Raw genomic sequence first — 20,618 nt, forward strand, 5'->3', positions numbered from 1 at the left:
AGTTTTCACTTAACCTCCTTTCTGAAACAGGCCCCGGGGCTCCGTTGCTCCGACGCAGTTTTCAAACCACTATTGTATCACACACTGTGTCGATGCTTGCATCAAAATGACAATACCACGTGATTGATGACGTTTGAAGCTTTGAACATCATGCGTTGGAAGCAGGGGGGTAATCCAGCACTCGATAAGTGTACCATCCACAGGGGCTGCCATTGGCTAACAAGCCATCACCTGCTGTTAGCATTCCATTGGCTCCCATTTATTTTGGCGTCACTTTGACAGCGAATAACTTTACATCTGAGGCGTTTAAAGACTCCATTTGTCCATTATTTATTTCTAAAGAAACACGACAATGTATAAAAGGCTCCATTACCTTGTATCTTACGTTATGGCCCCGTAGAAGCAGTTTTTGTAAAAATAGGCTAACGATTGTGTCATAACCACGCGACTCTCTGGAAATTACCGTATAGACAGGAGGAGAAGCTCGCAGGCAATGGGGGGGACGTGGAGGCATAAAGTCCGATAAAGTCAAGGGAGAAGCCCATAGAGAGTCATAAAGTTGCTCCTGCTCCTAGCTCATGGACAACTCCTACTCACGCTCTCCGTCTCTGCAAGATTCAGAAGGGAATGATTCAGCTTTCTCTTGGCACAGCTACTAGAAGACTTACAGCTGTCAGACAGGTTGCTCACGTCACATCTACGTCATCAAGCTCAGTTTGAGTCTGCGCAGTACGCTCAGCCATTAGGAAGTGAGTGCTTTTAATTTGCTTCACTTTTCTCCGTTGAAGTCTATGGGGTCGCTGTGTCCATTTCTTATACTGTCTGTGGTTGGAAGGTCGGAACAGCTGGTTTGAAAAAATTGGCGCTTTGCGATGTATAAAAGGGAAAACAATTATCGAAGAAACATTACTTATTTAAATTAACACTATATTTCCCTATAACATAAATTGTATAAAAATAAATAAATAAATAAATAAATAAAAACACCCAAAAGATTTCTACTCATGTCAATCCTAATTATGATCACTTGTCAATACGTGAATCCGTTGACCAGGCTACACATGACACGAGTTGTGGTCTCATTGGCACAGATTAATTTAGAAGAGATTAGATGAGATTAGATAGAACTGTATTGATCCCAGATTGATTCTCTTGTGTAACAGACTTCCGAAGCATTTGGTCACATGCTTTTTCGGCTGTGCTGTGATTTGTTAGATATGATGGAGAAAACAAGTCTGACCACCAGATGTCACTACGCATTGTGTTAAAAACTTTGAGTAATGAACAATTTTTCGCCACAATTTGATGAAAGCCTCGGTTTTCGTTTTAAGTTGTGTTAAGCCGGGTGCACACTGACTCGTCCAGAGATTTACATCATCAATCAATCACACGTTCGGTGACTGTGAGCTGCATTACATGCGGGATTGAATGATGGCTAAAAATAAATCTCTAATGTTAATCTGGTCATGGCTTGTCATGAAAAACTAAGACAATTTGACAGTCGTCGTGGAAGAAGTCAACACTGCAGGACTGTGAGTCCAATCTTCTGACACTGCCAGAATTTCGTCAGAGGTAAAATTTGATCGCAAATCGCAATGATCACTATTCGGCTGTCGGTGAACATGTCAAACTAATGATCATAGACTTCTGATTTTGGCCTAGGATCTGAGGAATCTTTTAGGATTAGCAAAATTTGTCTTCGACGGCCAAATCGTGGCTGAAATTGTACAGTGTGCAGTGCACCCGGCTTTACAAAATGATATACTTGGCTTTGCGTGCTAATAAAGTTTAAAAGTATGCTTAAGTGTGCTTCTTTTTAGGCTTGCAGTCTATATAAAGGCAGCAACGTTTCCAGTTACCAGCTCCAAGTTTGCAAAGCCCACACATTAAGCAAATGTGTAATCTGCCTCTCAAAGCACATGTAGGCTACAGTACATGTACAGTGTTCTGTATGCATTCACCACCACCACCCTTATCAATGACTTGTTAATCATCTTTCATTTCCTCTTCTTTTCCTAGAACAGCAGCTCACATAAACAGCAGAGAGGATCTGTGTGTTCAGTCATGGACAGGAGTCTTTTTGTGCTGCTGCTCACAGCATAGGCATAATTTGCGGATGGGACGGGTGGAACATGTCCCCACCACTTTTTGCCAGGGGCGATATTGTCCCCACCACTTTTTAAAACATCTCGTGGCACGAATGTACCAATTCTACAAATAAATAAAACATCTCCAGTTAACTGGCAGAGCATTCATTTCATTCGTTTTTTAAACAAGAGGCGATCTGGCGCTCAAATGTGTTTTTTAAATCAAGTGATCAAAGTGCTCGTTGCCGCTGCAATCAGTGGCGCGGATACAGTGTTTTCTCGTGTGGCTCGCGCACACGCCGCACTGTCTTCACTCGGACGCGCGCTTCAATCCATTGCGGATACGCTCTATTCGTTCTGGTGAAATCACAAAACATAATGCACACAAAGTGGCCCTGCTTGATATACAAACACTGATGAACATAATCAGTTTTGATGAGAAAAAAAATAAATAAACGAGTACGGATTAGAACCCAGAACCCAGCGAAAGTTCTACCACTGGACGGTACACGTTGGTCAAATAGGCGAAATCGATGTATTTATTCACACTAAAATTCTCTGCACTGACAACATACATTAGATTAGATTCATTAAAAAACAAATTAAACCCCATTATATTTAAATATTTTAATCGATTGCTGGACATCGAAATGTTATTGTACATATATCTGATTTAGCATTTAATTAGCAACCCCCACCCCACCTGTCCCACCCACTTTTTAAAACAAAGTTACGCCACTGGCTGTCAGGTTGGTGTGATCATTTGTAATCTTTATTTATGATGATGTGTACACATATAGATGTTTTAACATGTTGATTTTAAAGGGCTCTTCATTTTCTTGACATTAGAGTGTGATGATGCTAAGCCAAATCAGATGATAGAAGTTGTGATTCAATCAAAGCGGGTGAGGCTTCTTTATGAATTTGATAATCATCTGCACATTTTAATTGTTTAAATCAACAATTTTTACAGTTTACAGCCACCAATTGCCAAACACACAGTATGCTAAACTCTATAAACTTAATATAGTATGTTTTGTGTCCATGTGTTTCCAAAGTGCTGTTGTCTCTTATGTTTACCATTGTGAATTAAAATGTTTCAAATGAAATAGAAAAAGGGGGTTGGTGATGTATTTGTAATTTTGATTTCCAGAGTACATTCATGCCCAAGATTTAAAATGTTCGTTTTCTCTTTATGTTACATACATTTGAAATGAACTGTTGCAACACTTATTGGTCTCCCCTAATCAACAATGTAAATAATTAAAAAAATAGTAATAATATTAATGATGATAATTTAAGGGTTAGTTCATCCAGAAATGTCTTTTTTTTTTTTTCATCATTTACTCGCCCTCATGTTGTTCCAAACCTGTATGAATTTATTTCTTCTTGCTGAACACAAAATAATATATTTTGAAGAATGTTGGTAATTAAAAAGTTGATGTATTGTATATTTTTTTTTTTTCTATTATAGAAGTCAATGGGTGCCGTCAACTGTCTGTTTACCAACATTCTTTAAAGAGGGTGGTATAATGCCCCTGTTTACAAGATATAATAATAAGTCTCTGATGTCCCCAGAGTGTGTATGTAAAGTTTTAGCTCAAAATACCCAAACGTATCATTTTTTACAGCATGTTAAAATCGTCCCTTTTTGAGGCTGGGGGTTTGTTAGAATAAATAGCTAAAGGTCTCGTCTGCTTTCCTACTCAGGACAAAAACATGTCAAACATGTAAAGCAAAGAGTCAAACATGTAAAGCAACCAAAGACAGTTTGTTTTGTTTTACTTGACATTTATGGGCAGGGTTAACCTGAAATAACCATGTGCTGCGACATCACACTTGTACATGTGTATGCCTATGAACCTCCTGGGGTGACTTTAGCAGTTTTACATACGTCTCTGTGTAAAAATATAAAGAAAAAATTGAGGTAAGAAATTACAAGTTTATGTTTGGCCGTAGTTTACGATGATGTTAATGCTGTAAAAAAATTGTTGGAATTAGCTCTGAAAATATAACATTTTACTTTAACGGATTTAACTTTAACTTCAGAATATCCAAGTTGTCACTTAATGCAACTTCACATTTCAAGTTGACTTAAACTTTTACAAATGAATAAATAAACAATTGTTACAGTTTACAGCATACTATTGTCAAACACACTATCTGTTAAGTTTATAGGGTTTAGTCTACTGTATGTTTTGTGTATTTCCATATGTTTCCACTTTGCTGTTGACTATTGAGTTAATTTGATTTCCAGTGTGCATTCATGCCCAAGGTCTAAAATATGAATGTTTTCACTTTGTTACAAATTAAATGTGTTGCAACACTTATTGGTCTTCCCTGATCCACAATTTAAATAATAGTAATACTAGTAGTAAAATAATAATAATTGAATAGTCAAGTCAAGTCAAGTATATTTGTATAGCGCTTTTCACAATACAGATTGTATCAAAGCAGCTTCACAGTATTAAATTAAAATAATACAACAAGGTTTGTTTCTAGTGGAATTTAGCATAACTTATATAAAAAAAAAAAACATTTATATAGCCTATGTTAGAATTTTGTGTTAAACCGCAGTGTCAAGATATCATCAATATTATGCTTTTTGCACATGTGGAATACTTTTAGCGCATGATGGAATGTTTTGTCCATCGATAAGATGCTACTGTACGTGCTGAAACATCTTCAATGAAAATTAGCTATTTGAATATGAAAATTACTAGCATCTTGACTCCACAAATATTTGCATATATTTTTTGTGTTAGACCTACATGAGGCCAAAAGCCGAAAAGTATTCCACATGTGCAAAAAGCATAATATTGATGATCTTGACACTGCGGTTTAACACAAAATTCTAACATAGGCTATATAAATGTGTTTTTTTTTTATATAAGATATGCTATTCAATTATTATTATTAATCTCATTCTGATGCTCATTCTGAAGTTTAATTATAAATAGTGTAATTTGGTATGTTCAGGTGGGTCAGACTCCGGAGGTTACTTTTATTTTAGTTCAAGGCTAATATGTAGTAATCAGTGACATACTGTACTTGTGTCTCAGGCATCTGTGCACTTTTTCAAAGACTTGATGGCACTAACCTGCACAACTCTGGACACTTTTATCCAAAGTGACTAACAAATGAGTAACATCACCAGCAAATTCTCATAAGAACCAATGATATTCAAGTACAGCAACTCTGTATTCCTGTAGCTGAAAACTAGAGCATGTCTATGCAGAAAGCTTAAAGGGATAGTTCACTTTGAAATTAATTTTTGATATGTTTTAGCTTACCTCAAGGGCATCCAAGATGTAGGTGTCTTTGTTTCCGCAGTAGTTTCAATTTTGATATTTTTAGGTCAAACCGTTCGTCTGTCAGTCATATAATGCAGGTCGATGGTCACTGTCTCAAAACACAAGCACAGAGTCCAAATTAAAACAATTCCCCATCGTAAGTACACATTGATGGCCTAAGACACGAAACGAGCGGTTTGTGTGAGAAAACGAACAGTATTTATATCGTTGTTATCTCTTGAACACAGCACACGTCCAAATGATCTGACGGTGCGGGCGGGTATAGATATGTACATAGTTGTCGCCTTGGCTACGGTTTTGTTCCAATGAACTGCAGTAGCGAAGGCGACATCTAGTGTATACATCTATACCCGCCCGCGGGCGGGTATAGATGTATACACTAGATGTCGCTTGGCTACGGTTTCGTTCCATTGAACTGCAGTAGCCAAGGCGACATCTATTTATATACCTATACCCGCCCGCGCCGTCAGATCATTTGGACGTGTGCTGTTTTCAAGAGATAACAACGATATAAATACTGTTCGTTTTCTCACACAAACCGCTCGTTTCGTGTCTTAGGCCATCAATGTGTACTTACGATGAGGAATTGTTTAATTTGGACGATGGGGAATTGTTTTAATTTGGACTCTGTGCTTGTGTTTTGAGACAGTGACCATCGACCTGCATTATATGACTGACAGACAAGAACGGTTTGACCTAAAAATATCAAAATTGAAACTACTGCGGAAAAAAAGACACCTACATCTTGGATGCCCTTGAGGTAAGCTAAAACATACCAAAATTGTATTTCAAAGTGACCTATCCCTTTAACACTCCTCCAAAAAATTACCCAAGACAGAGCTGATAAGTGCATTTAATGGAAGCGGTGTAAAACTGCAAAAAACAACAGTAGAAAATATACATTAACTTACCAGACACTTAGATGAGCATAAACCTCTTCTGATACATCATTCTCAAATATATATAGCATAGAATACATAACAATAGCATTGACAACATTACAATATTATTGCATACCACAACAGCTTGCATTCCTTTTAGTATGCAAATGTTTACACAAATTTGAAATTAAACCAAAAGATTCTTAAATACCCAAATTACAAATTACAATGCAAATCCAACAAGCATGTAAAATGTGCTTGGTAGTCCATCTGTATGCACATCTAACATCTTCAAATGCAACACCATGATATGATAAACATGAAAGAACATTCATAACATTATTGATTTAGCCTTAACACAAGCAACAACTTCGGATGTAAACAGGGAACTTCAGAACATTCTGATGGAACATAAGACTGCAAATCGACTCATCATTCATGTGGGGAAGAATGATATTCATAAAGAGCAGTCAGAACTCCTTAAGAAGTCAAGTCAATGAACTTTTTGAAATGCTTAAAAGACTGAAAGTTCAAACATTCATCAGTGGACCACTCCCAGCAAGAGGAACAAACAGGTTTTCACGGCTGCTTGGGCTTAATACGGCTGCAAAAAACCTGCAATACAAAAGGAGTGAACTTCATTGACAATTTCATTCTTTTCTGGAGTCAACGACAACTGTTTCATCGGGATGGCCACCACCCAAACTTGGTTCAAGAGTGCTAAAGGACAATATCTACTTCTCCCTCAATCATCCTTCTGCAGTGTGTGCCAATCCACTCAAACTGAACAGCACACACTCACCTGGACACAGTAATGAGCACAGGACTTCACTTCAGCAGCAAAATGGACATGCAGTTGACATACCACACAAGGACAATGATAACACCACTCCGCCACAACAACCTCTGCTCACGGACTCAATCTCAGCTGAGCCCTGCCCACAGAGCTCACCACAGACAGACTGTGACATATTAGAACTGCTCCAAGATTCAGCACCCAAGGACGACTTCCTGGAAAACAACCAGGGAAGCCAGGACAGCATATCACAGCCTCCTATAACACCAGAGCAACAGTCCCTTTCAACAGACACTTTTACCCTCTCCCCAGCATCCCCACTTCTGTGTTTCTCACAGAAAATGGAAGAACTGGTGTATGCTGGAACCAAACTATCCCACTCTTTTGCTGGAAGCCCCCAGATACCAACCAAAAAACGTCAGGCACCTCAACCACCCGCACCAAAGCCTGCGGGCCCAGCTCGGCCTCCCCCTCCTCCTGTGAGAGCTCTTCGGCCTCTGCCACAACGCCAGGGCCCACACCCTCCTCCATCTGCTCGAGGTGAACCAAAAACAACTGATACCAGCTCTCAGTGATATGTGTCGGGTCCCCGCTCTGATAACAGTAACTTTCTCAAATGTTTACAAAACAAGCGGGAACCCAGTGTGCCTGTATCTTTCTCTATTGCTGTTCTATTACAAGATAGAAAGTCTAAGGCCTTCAATAGCCGTACAGCAAACACAACTAATCTGGTGCCTATTACACGTCAAACTAAGATTGCTGTGGGGCCTGTCAAGTTAGCTCTTTTAAACATTCGTTCACTTAAAAATAAATCACTTCTAGTCAACGACTACAAACAACCTGGAATTTATGCTTCTAAATGAAACCTGGCTAGAAGGCAACTGCAGTGCTACTATCCTCAATGAAACATCCCCTTCTAACTTTACCTTTATGAGTGTCTGCAGAGCTGTTAAGAGAGGTGGGGGTGTAGCTGCACTTTTTAAAGATATCTATCAATGTAAGCAAATATCATTTGGGAATTACCCGTCTTTCGAATATCTGGGTATTGTGTTAAAAGGTGCTCCACGCATTTTACTTATCATTATTTACAGGCCTCCAAAATACTCTCCAGCCTTTGCTGAGGACTTTACAGAACTGTTATCAACAATTACCTCAGAGTTTGACTGTTTTGCCATTGCTGGAGATTTTAACATTCACATAGATAATGCAGAAAACAATATGGCAAAAGAAATCAAAACTGTTTTAAAAACTTTTGATCTGACCCAGCATGTTCATGGACCCACACACAATCGTGGACACACTCTAGATTTACTTATCAGTAAGGGTCTAAACATTTCACTGATTGTTATTAAGGATGTAGCACTGTCTGATCATTTCTGTATTTTCTTTGATATATTGATCTCTCCTGCCACTGAAGCGAGATCTGTGTCTGTCAAGAAGAGATGCTTAAATGAGAACACTAGTGTGCTATTTATGAAGGCTATATCCTCAACACCAAGCATATCTGCAGACTCTGTTGATTTTCTCCTTGATTCTTTTAACTCAAAAGTTAAAGGTGTAATTGATGATATTGCTCCTGTGAAAGTCAGGAAGAAGAGTGGCAGACAAAAAGCACCTTGGAGAAACTCAACAGCAGTGCAAAATATGAAAAGACAATGCAGAAAAGCAGAGCGCATGTGGCGGAAGACAAATCTTGTAGTCCATTATAACATCTACAAAGACAGCATCCATGCTTTCAATATGGAGCTAGGCAAAGCTAGACAGACTTTCTTCTCAAATATTATAAACAGCAATTTAAACAACACATGCACTCTTTTTGCTACTGTAGAGAGACTGACAAACCCCCCAAGCCAGATTCCCAGTGAAATGCTCTCAGACAGCAAGTGCAGTGAGTTTGCCTCTTTCTTCTCTGAGAAAATCAATAATATCAGAAAGGTGATCAGCACATACTTGAGTTGCGCTGGGGTCAGACAGATCAAACCACCTGAGAAAGTAGTTACGATGTCTGATTTCAAAGAAATTGATGGCAACATTTTGGAAGAAACCGTACAGCACCTTAAAACATCAACCTGCGCTCTTGACACGCTTCCCACATAATTTTTCAAAAGTGTGTTAAACAGTTTAGAAGCAGATCTTCTAGAAGTGGTAAATGCCTCACTTCTCTCTGGGAGTTTTCCGAACTCCCTGAAAACTGCAGTTGCCAAGCCCCTCCTGAAAAAGAGCAATCTGGATAAGACCATATTAAGCAACTATAGGCCGATTTCAAATCTTCCTTTCATAGGCAAGATAATTGAGAAAGTTGTCTTCAATCAGCTGAACAAATTCTTAAGCTTGAATGGATCCTTTGACAATTTTCAATCTGGTTTCCGATCGCACCACAGCACAGAGACAGCGCTCATAAAGATAATAAACGATATTCGCTTAAATACTGATTCAGGCAAATTATCAGTGCTGGTGCTACTTGACCTCAGTGCTGCATTTGACACTGTCGATCATAACATACTTCTGGACAGGCTGGAAAAATGGGTGGGGCTTTCTGGGATAGTCCTTAAATGGTTCAGGTCATACTTAGATGGGAGAGGTTATTATGTGAGTATAGGAGACCATAAGTCTGAATGGACATCCATGACATGCGGAGTCCCTCAAGGCTCAATTCTTGCGCCACTCCTGTTCAACCTGTATATGCTCCCAATGAGCCAAATAATGAGAAAGAACCAGATCTCTTACCACAGCTATGCAGACGACACACAGCTCTACTTAGCCCTATCGCCTAACGATTACAGCCCCATTGACTCCCTGTGCCAATGCATTGATGAAGTCAACAATTGGATGTGTCAAAACTTTCTTCAGTTAAACAAAGACAAAACTGAAGTCATTGCATTTGGAAACAAAGATGAAGTTCTCAAGGTGAACGCATACCTTCACTCAAGGGGTCAAACAACTAAACGTTGCGAGTTAATGAAGTGTAACAATCCCCTAGAACATCATAAAGCGGAGATTGATCAGTTATTGGAGAAGGCTCTACATAATGATTGGATTACTGAAAAAGAAAAAGACTTTTTGACTGTAAAACATCCTGTATGTCCTGTGTTTTATGGACTTCCTAAAATACATAAATCCCTTATTGATCCACCACTCAGGCCCATTGTGTCTAGTATTGGTTGTCTAACTGAACCCTTGTCACAATATCTTGACTTCTTTTTGAAAAAATATGTATGTGAATTACCATCTTTTTTAGGGGATACATCTGACATATTGAGACTCTTGGATTCGTTTGAATGTGACCAGGACTTCATGCTGGTAACTTGTGACGTGCAAAGTTTGTATACATGTATTCCTCATAAAGCAGGGACTGAGGCGTTACTACATTTCTTTGAAAGACGGGCCACTGATATAGCTCCTCCCAATGAATTTTTACTGACATTGTCGGAAGTCATTTTAACAATGAATTATTTCCAATATGCGGGCCATTATTATCTACAGAAGCGTGGGGTCTTTGCTCCATCTTATGCATGCTTAGTAATGGGTCTATGGGAAGCTAAATTTATTGATAACCCTGTGAACAACTTATTCCTCCCTAAAATCCCTCTTTGGAAGAGATACATTGACGATGTTTTCTTCATTTGGAAGGGGACTTCGTTTGAATTGGAGAATTTCATGGCCTATATTAACTCTACTACATCTTTTTTGAGATTCACAGTAGAACACTACAGAAAATATTAGTTTTCTAGATTTGACTATTTACAAAAATTCCCAAGGAGGTTTAGAAACATCGATCTATCGTAAACCTCTGTGTAGAAATACCCTCCTCCGAGCAGATAGCCAGCATCCTAAACAACTTATTAAAAATATTCCCATTGGTCAATTTTTACGGTTTAGAAGAAATTGTAGTAGCGATGCCGAGTTTGAGCGCGGAGCAGTAGAAATGACAGAGTGCTTTCGCAATGGGGCTATGCTGAAGGCGATATCTCCGCAGCCTATGAACGAGCTAGATCGACGCAACCATCACAGCTCTTGACAAAAACCAAACGCGCCTCAAAGCAAAGACTTTGTTTCTCCACTGATTTCTCTCATATTGGTGGAGAAATAAAGCATGTTATTAAGAAACACTGGCATATCCTGCAAAGCGATCCAGCTCTTAGAGATATATGCGCAGAACCGCCGTGCATTACTTTTAAGCGCCCTCGCTCACTGAGAAACAGGTTGGTTCACACGACCATGAGCCCCCCATCAAAACCTACGTGGTTGCCGGCTCCTCCTTTGGGTTTTTACAGATGTGGGCATTGCACCCATTGTTCTAACTCAAATGACACAAAGCAATTTTTCCATCCTCAGTCAGGTAAAAAATACAAGATTAATTCTTTTATTAATTGTAACACCACCCACGTGATCTATATGTTGAAATGTCCATGTGGTTTGGTGTATATAGGTCAGACTAAACGCTCTCTTAAATTACGCATTGCAGAACACAAAGCAGCAATTCGGAACCGTAATATGGATTACGCAATTGCGAGACACTATGTACAAGCTAATCATGGCTCCAATGCGTCTTTGAAATATTGGGGTATTGAAAAAATTATACCCTCCCAACGAGGAGGTGATATAGTGAAGTCCCTATTACAAAGAGAGGCGTTCTGGATTTTCACTCTCAACACAGTGGAACCTAATGGTCTTAATGAGGAACTGTGCCTCTCATGCTTTTTATAGTTCGCATTTTGAGGTACTTGTATATACGTTGCTAGTGGATTTGTGTATTTTTTATTTATTTTTTTATGTGTTTAATTTATATATAATTAATTTATTTTTATTTTATTTATTATTATTATTAGTATTATTATTATTATATATTTTTTTTTGTGCGTTTAATTTATATAGCTTATAATTTTTTTTTTTTTTTTTTTTTTTTTTTTACACCTGGGGCATGTTCAAGTTCAAAACGGTGCGCAACGTTTTGCTACGGTTTCCGTGTTGAACGTCATGTTTCCTGGAAACGGCGTGCACCGGTGTGCAACGGGGTTTGAGATACGTTTTCTCTTGTTTGGTGGGTGTGTCAGAACTGCAGTCCAATCAGCAGCAACATGTACTGTATATAAAGCACGTGGTATTAAAGTGAACTCGCACAACGGGTTCAAGGAAAGTCATTTACAAATGTGTTCGATGCAGCTCGGTATACGCAAAAACTGAGGATATTAGAAGACATGTTTGTCGAAAGTTTTATTGTAAAAAATATAGGATATCAACATAATGATGTAGTTGTTTATATTTTTAGCTTCATTGCAAGTGTATTGGTATAGAAATAAACAATGGTAATTAAGTGCTTTTCCTAAAAATGAGAAAGAAAATACAGGGTATTAAAACAGTATGACCTACAAATAAAGTCAGTATGTGAGGCTAAATAGATGTGTTTTAGTCTGCATTAGGTAAGATGTGTGCTTCCATTTCAGTTTCCACAAATCCCTTCACTCGATTGGGATGTTCTCTTTTGTTCTGGGCGGCAAGTGCAGTAACTGTAACATCGGGCATATTTTGTAGTATTAAACACATATTTATACCGACTTCATCAGGCTCAGAAAATTCTTCACAAAGAACACAAAGAATGGCCTTCTCAGCTGCCATAGTTGCAACTCTTGCGTCATCAGAACAGTGTGTTCAACGCATCACCGTTTCTGTTTAAAAAACGTTGTGCAACGTTTTGTCGGGGCTGAACGCAGCCCTGGTTCACACCTGAGTGCTTGTATAAGATTGGTTAATTGATGTACCACACCCATCTAGGCCAGTGGCCAATGCTTTGAGCTTTGATTCTTTTAAAATCTGTACATTGTTGCCATTGACTGTTTGACTCTGAAGAAGACGCATGGGCGTCGAAACGTTAGTCGTTTTGTACCAATAAATTATTTAAAACGCTGTGTGCTCCGGTCCCATTCCTTGGTCCTAGCTAGACCTCGGGTCTCCTCTGTTCATTTTTGTGTCCTGTTCCGTGAGCACCAACTGGGCTGAAGCGCAAGTGACCTCTTTCTACTATCAAGTCAGGAATCTTGGTGTGACACTAGAGTCAGACCTTAGTTTCAGTAGTCATGTCAAAGCAATAACTAAATCAGCATACTATCATCTGAAAAATATTGCAAGAATTAGATACTTTGTTTCCAGACAAGACTTAGAGAAACTTGTGCATGCTTTCATCACCAACAGGATGGATTATTGTAATGGACTACTCACTGGACTTCCCAAAAAGACCATAAGACAGTTGCAGCTCATACAGAACGCTGCCGCCAGGATTCTGAGCAGAACCAGAAAATATGAACATATCACACCAGTCCTCAGGTCTTTACACTGGCTCCCAGTTAATTTTAGGATTGATTTTAAAGTATTATTACTGGTATAGAAATCATTCAATGGCCTAGGACCTCAATACATTTCAGATATGCTCACTGAATATAAACCCAACAGATCACTCAGATCATTAGGATCATATCAGCTAGAAATACCAAGGGTTCACTCTAAGCATGGCAAATCCGCTTTTAGCTATTATGCCAGCCGCAGCTGGAACCAGCTTCCAGAGGAGATCAGATGTGCTCCTACAGTAGTCACTTTCAAATCCAGACTCAAAACACTTCTGTTTAGCTGTGCATTTACTGAATGAGCACTGTGCCGCTGTTCGTCCGACTGTTTGTACTGTATTTTATTTTTTATTTTCCTAAACTGTTTTAATTATTCTTATTTCTTTTTATTATTTTAATTTATTCTATGTAAAGCACTTTGAATTGCCATTGTGTATGAAATGTGCTATATAAATAAACTTGCCTTGCCTTGCCTTGCCTTAACCCTTGAAGACAATGCCTTTTCAAGAGTAAAGTATGGATGGTGATGGATATCAAATGTGTGCTCTCTCTCAAATGCCTCGCAACAAAATGGCTTAACAGCACATGCTCTACTAAAGGGCATATTACCTCCAGGGTTCTCTAAAATGCAAACTGGAGCATTATGTCACTAACAACATGGGTTCGATTCCCAGATAATGCATGAACTGATCAAATGTAAAGTATACTGTAGGTCACTTTGGATAAAAGTGTCTGCCTTTAATCCTGTATGTTCCAGCAGATTTATATCTTACTACACTGAGAAAGTATCAGTTCCATCAAAGGATACACTCTACACTGTCTTTCAAAAACTGTATGGACCAGTTTTATACTATGCAGATTGTTAAAATAGTACCTTTTAAAAACAATGTGGTACAATAATTAAAACTTAGAGAATAAAATGCAGAAATTGTTAATAGAAAAAAAGGGTTTGGTAAGTTCTAATGTTTAATTAAACATATTTGGAGTGCATTTCTTGACATGAAGTATGCGAAGTCATGATACATTTGCAATGTACTGTTTGTATTCACTCCTAACAGAACTGTGACAGAAATGTTTGATTAATGTTTGATCATCTCTTATTAGAATCCAGCAGAGAGGATCTGTGTGAGCAGTCATGGACGGGAGTCTGTTTGTGCTGCTGCTGTCAGGTTGGTGTGGTCATGTGTAATCTGTATTTATGATGATGTGTACACAGATGGTTTAACAAGTTGATTTTAACAGGGCTCTCCTGGAGCAGTTCTGCTCTTTCTCGTCAGTACCACTATATAAATGTGAGAATGTCATGGCCAGAGGCTCAGAGTTACTGCAGAGCGAAGTACACTGACCTGGCTACTGTAGACACCATGGATGATGTGAACAGGCTGGTGAATATAGTGGATGCTGGATACAGTGGATCAGTGTGGATTGGACTGAAGAGAGGGACACAGAAACGCTGGGCTTGGTCTAATGGAGAAAACAAATCTTCTCCATACTCTAACTGGGCTTCAGGAGAGCCAAATGAGAATTTAGATTGTATAGCTTATCGTGACGGGTTCTGGTATGATCATGGATGTAGCTATGGACGATATTTTACTTGCTACAAGGGTGAGTTCCCCGTTCTTTTGAATTTATAATTGAGCAGTTTAACTGGGAAAGGAGAGCTATGAACTTATTATTTTTTCTCATTAGAAAATAATGGATACATCTTGGTACAGAGCGCTAAAAATTGGAGTAATGCTCAGAGCCACTGCAGACAGTATTACACAGATCTGGCCACTATCCACAGCTCTGAGGAAAATACTAAGATAACTAAGATTCTTTTATCTGGATATAAGATCTGGTTTGGGCTGTTCCAGGACTCTTGGGAATGGTCTGATAAATGGAGCCGCTTCTTTAGAAACTGGGCAGCAGGACAACCATCCCAGAGTTCAGGATCTGGTGACTGTGTTGGCATGTCAAGAACCAATGCTGGGAAATGGGCTCATGAAAGCTGTGATCTTAAGTATCCTTTTATCTGCCATGGATGTGAGCATCTAATAAATTAGATCATGTTACTTAGACAGAATGACTAGCATTTCATGTTCTGTAGAAGTATTGTGTATTACTGTATTGAACAGTGAGTGTGTACAAGCACAACAATGCACTGATCACTATAAAAATATTTTAAAAAGTCTAAAAACCTGACACTCAAAACAGCACAATATTTATTTTTTATTTTTTTAAATAAATTATAGACTAACCTATACAGAAAGCATGCAAGGAAGCTGTGACTATTCCCAAACAACCCAATGTCATGAGAAAAAGCTATTTTCTGAGTTTGTGATTTCGTATGAATTCGTATCATTTATATTATTATGCAAAACGCATGAAGGTGCATTTTGATAATCTATACAAATTAACACAACTTTTACACATTTTGAAAAGTAAATACAATCAGCAGAAGTCAAAAGCTAAGAGTAGGTTATAAACAAACTACTCCACGGTGGCATGAGTTCAACTTCACCATCACTAAGCTTCTGACCAGGGCCGGCTAGGTTATTTGGTGCCCAAGGCGAGAGTGCCACCCAGCAGTAAACATTACGTCGGTTTTATTTTGACATTATGAATACAGTTGCTGCCCTCAAATGTTAATCATTCTGAACTAAAATAAACCTTTGTTTATAACTACTACAATATTTTTTCCAAGGAGCTGTTTTGTTTTATATGCTCCTAAAAAGAGTCAATTATTGCTCCAGAATTGCTCAAAGTAAAAAAAATATCATACTTTATGATGTTAGTTTTAAATAAAAAAAAATCAAGGAAATTTCTCTGGCATTTCTTTCTTTTTGTTGTATCAAAAATGTACCAAACCGAACCGTGACACAAGTGTATCGTATCGAACCGAATAGGGTCTGAATACTTAGGACCATGTGATATTTCAGTTTTTCCTTTAATAAATGTGCAAAAAAATTCAACAATTCTGTGTTTTTCTGTCAATATGGGGTGCTGTGTGTACAATAATGAGGGGAAAAAATAAACTTAAATGATTTTAGCAAATGGCTGCAATATAACAAAGAGTGAAAAATTTAAGGGGGTCTGAATACTTTCCGTACCCACTGTACATCCTCTTGATGTTTCCAGAATCTGTGGCAGACTGTATCTGGGAGCAAAGATGTAGCCAAAAATCATTGGCAGATGGCCAAGCTCCCTGCTAAATCTTACCTCGAGTGGCCTGAAGAGCCTGCATGTTTTGTTGACTGGGCCAGGTCTTATAAACGGCCAGTGCATGTCTCTTTGCTTCAGTGACTGGCCCTGTCACCTTGGCATTGGCTTCAAACTAATCTGCAGACTTTTTTGTCTTCTTGCCAAAAATGGAAATGGCAGTACTGTGCACAGCATCCCTGAGGTGTTGCACTCTCTCACTTGCATTGCTGTTTATTTCGCCTGGAAGGACTTCCTCTAGCGCTTACGCAAACTCTTTCATTCTGAAAAAAAGCTGATACAACTTGGGTTTGATGATGCCGTCGCAGGAGTTGCCAGAGCTGCCTTTAGGACTCCAACTCTGAATTTATCCTCAGGGTTGACCTCTGAAGCCTTACCCATGGCTAGGTTTAGCCACAAGGCAGCAGAGGTGTCTCACCTTCACCTCTTCTCCTGTCAGTGGAAACGGTTCCGCCGGGTTTAGATGCTAATCCACACATGAAGGCCATGAGCTGGACTTGGTTGTCAGAGGCTTATACGCTGATTTCACGCAGCCGTTATTTTGAAATCGAAAGCGAGGCTCCGGTGGGAAGAAAACCGGAAGTGTCGCCTTTAATCACAGGAGAGTCGTGAATGTGATGGCGTATTGTTGTGTTTAATGATGTTGTGTCAATTCTAAAACTGTACATACATTTCTTTCATACTTTAGACTATATACAGTGAAATTCATTTATAAAAAAAATAAAAAAAATTATATATATAATTCAGAAAGTAAAAAAAGAAGCAGGAATGAACTATATACAGTACATATCCTATATTGGATATTACCATCCAATAGTGTAAATCGCGGCAGCAGCTTCAGGTTGGTAGCCCAAGGCATTGTTTAATTACTTCTGGGGTTCTTCCCACCGGAATCGATTTCAAAATGGCGGCTGCGTGAAATCAGCGTATTGAGCCTTTTGAGGAGCAACCTTTGGAACATTCTTAGTCTCTATGGATTTCATCTCTAATTTGTATGAATTCGTACAATCACATTCATAAGTTTTCTGCTTACTCCTCAGTGACGGGTATGTTTAGGGTTATCTTCATGCGTAGTTTTTGTGCAATTCACATCGTACAAATTCATATGAAATCACCACCTCAGAACATAATTATGTTCCCTGTGAGATCAGGTTTGAAAAAAAGAATATCTTTAATTTCAATCATTTTGGATCAATGTCTCCCAAATGTGTCTGTTCAGTTCTGAATATTTTTAGGCCATCTTTATTATTAGAGTAGAAATATTCAGTCTATTACTAATTTAATTTGTTCAGTTTCAGCTTATAAATTGCTCCAAAAAATATCATGTGTTTTAGAGTGCTTTTTAATCATGATTGTATCTTCAAATATCTATTATCTTTACAATCCTGTCATTTCCCTCCTAAAGGGCGCAAGTACCAGTACCAGTTTATAAATGAAAGCATGACATGGCAAGATGCTCAGAGTTACTGCAGAGCGAGATTCACTGATTTGGCCACTGCTGACAACATGATCGACGCGGGTTTGCTGCTAAATACAATGGATGCTGGATACAGTGGTTCAGTATGGATAGGTCTCCACAATGGAACAGAGTATCGCTGGGTCTGGTCTTTGGGCCCACTGTCCCAGTACAGTAACTGGAATCAAGGAGAACCAAATGGTGATGGGGAGTGTGTGAGGAGTTTTAATGGAAAGTGGTACGATGAGAGCTGCAGCACCGTTCTCCCATTTGTGTGTTTCAATGGTGAGTCCTTAAAATGGGTTCATTTTTTTTCCCACACTTTAGCAGATCCTGAACTAAGGGCTGGTCTTTATCTGGTGTTTCTGAACAGATAGCACTGGTTTCATTATCAATGAGACTGCTATGACATGGAGAGATGCTCAGAGTTACTGCAGACAACACCACACTGATTTGGCGAGTATCAGCAGCGCAGAGCAGCAGAATCTGATCAGTGATCAAGCATCGCTCTGGATTGGTCTGTTCCTGGACTCTTGGGAATGGCCTGAGCGGTGGAATCTCAGTTTTAGAAACTGGGCAGAAGGTCAGCCATCCCAGAGTTCAGGATCTGGTGACTGTGTCGGCATGTCAACAACTGATTCTGGGAAATGGGCTCAATACAGCTGTGATCTAAAGCATCCTTTTATCTGCCATGGAGGTGAGTTTCCACAGTTAACAGAATCAAATGATTCAAACAAGAGATTTATAGATCATTCTTGAAACAGATATTACGAACAACTGTCACTGATATATAGGGATGTAACGATTCACTCAACACACAATGCGATACGATTCACGATACTGGTTTCACAATACGATTTTCGCACAAATTTTTTTTTTAACAAAATGTGATTTAAGACAAATTGAACAAGAGTCCTTTTATTTCTCAGAGAAAATGCTGCACATTTCTTTGTAAAACTGAAATGCATTTTATGCCAAATAATAACACTAAATTGACATTTTAAAACACATCCCCCAAAAGACCCTCCAGGGAGATCTTCCAATGCTGTTTTCTTGTTTCAGCTCAGTCTGTCTATTACAGGCAGTGGATACTGGCACCTTCTTCACTGCACAAAGTGTAATTTAATTAAAATCTAAAATAATTTAAATACAGCAGTGGCAGGGGTTTCACACTGTGATAAAGGCAAGATTTTAATATTTTTTCGTATCATTTGTATCATTACTCATGCATGCTCACAAACTCATCTTCCATTGGAATGAACTGAAAATGCTTGTTCTGCTCGGCACCGGTGTGCACCATAGACAGTAAAAGAAATGGACACAGCGACCCCATTGGATTCAACACTGGATTACAAAAACTGCTTCTACGGGGCCATAACTGTAATGGTAATGGAGCCTTTTATACATTTTCGTGTTTCTTTAGAAATAAATAATGGACAAATGGAGTCTTTAAAGTTATTCGCTGTCAAAGTGACGCCAAAATGAATGGGAGTCAATGGGATGCTAACAGCAGGTGATGGTCTGCTAATCAATGGCGGCGCCCGGGGAAGCTTCAGTTTTTTATGAAACATAAGCCCCCTGGTGTGCACGCATCGTCCGTAAAGCTAGCTACAACTTGCTTGCTGCTAGCATACCTGTAAAGCGAGTTCACAGTATATAGTAAACATCCCTTCTGATTAAAATGTGTATCGCGATTCGTTAAACATCTCAACCGACTAGCTTGAATCGTGACATGTTATTATTGATTCATTTCAACCGGCTCGGAGTGAATCGTTACATCCCTTTTGATATATCTTCTGTGTTGATGATGACGAACTTTTAATTTCTCTAGATGACACGTTAATTAAAAAGCAGATCGTCAGACTGAAGTTCTCCTGTAATGGAGAATGCACATTGAATGATCCTTCACTACAGACTGCCATTCTGAATCAGGTTTGTATCTGCCATAAAAATTGTGTTCAGTTTCAGTGTCAAACTTTGGATGCATAACAGTACCATGACAGCCGCACACAACATCATATAGCATTGTGCTTGTGAGTTTTGAGCAGGCAAGCAACTCTCGTATCACATTGTTGCTGTTATTAGGTTGAACATTTTATTATGATTATTTTCCTGTTATTATTATTATTTTCCAGATCAGTGAAAAGCTGAAGAGCTTGGGGCTGGAAAGTGACAGCAAAATAACCTGGAGAAAAAGTGAAGGTGAAGATGAAGATGTGTTTCATCGGAAGATCACTCATACAGCGAGTTCCAATGATAAATGTAATGAAAAGTAATGTTATTTACATCTTTATATCAAAATTCAAAACAGACTTGAAGAATATAAAGGGAGTTTTATTTTTAGTTAAAGTAGATTGTTTTAAGGAATTGTAATAATTATCTATATTATTTAAACACAAGTGTCATTTTATGTAAAATATAGCCTACCATTTACTATTGCTTCTAGAGTCTCTAGTTTCTTGTTTCTAGAGTATATGCAGAAATAAAGAGTGAAAGTATGATGATTTCTTTCTCGTAATGAATCTGAAGGAAATTTGATTGGCAG

At 38.6% G+C, this 20,618-nt stretch overlaps 1 protein-coding gene across 1 annotated transcript; it reads left to right on the forward strand.

Moving 5' to 3' along the window:
* Nucleotides 1-14,714: 14,714 nt before the first annotated feature.
* LOC311291457 (macrophage mannose receptor 1) lies at nucleotides 14,715-20,349 on the forward strand (the record flags this gene model as incomplete). The annotated part of the gene is made up of 6 exons (XM_084410492.1): nucleotides 14,715-15,021; nucleotides 15,106-15,441; nucleotides 18,023-18,358; nucleotides 18,447-18,770; nucleotides 19,905-20,005; nucleotides 20,209-20,349. 6 exons carry the CDS (start codon nucleotides 14,715-14,717, stop codon nucleotides 20,347-20,349), a joined length of 1,545 nt encoding a protein of 514 aa, XP_084266618.1.
* Between the last annotated feature and the right edge of the window lie 269 nt (nucleotides 20,350-20,618).

This window comes from Rutilus rutilus (genome assembly GCF_951802725.1).
Source record: "Rutilus rutilus genome assembly, chromosome: 6".
NCBI classification, from domain to species: Eukaryota; Metazoa; Chordata; class Actinopteri; order Cypriniformes; family Leuciscidae; genus Rutilus; species Rutilus rutilus.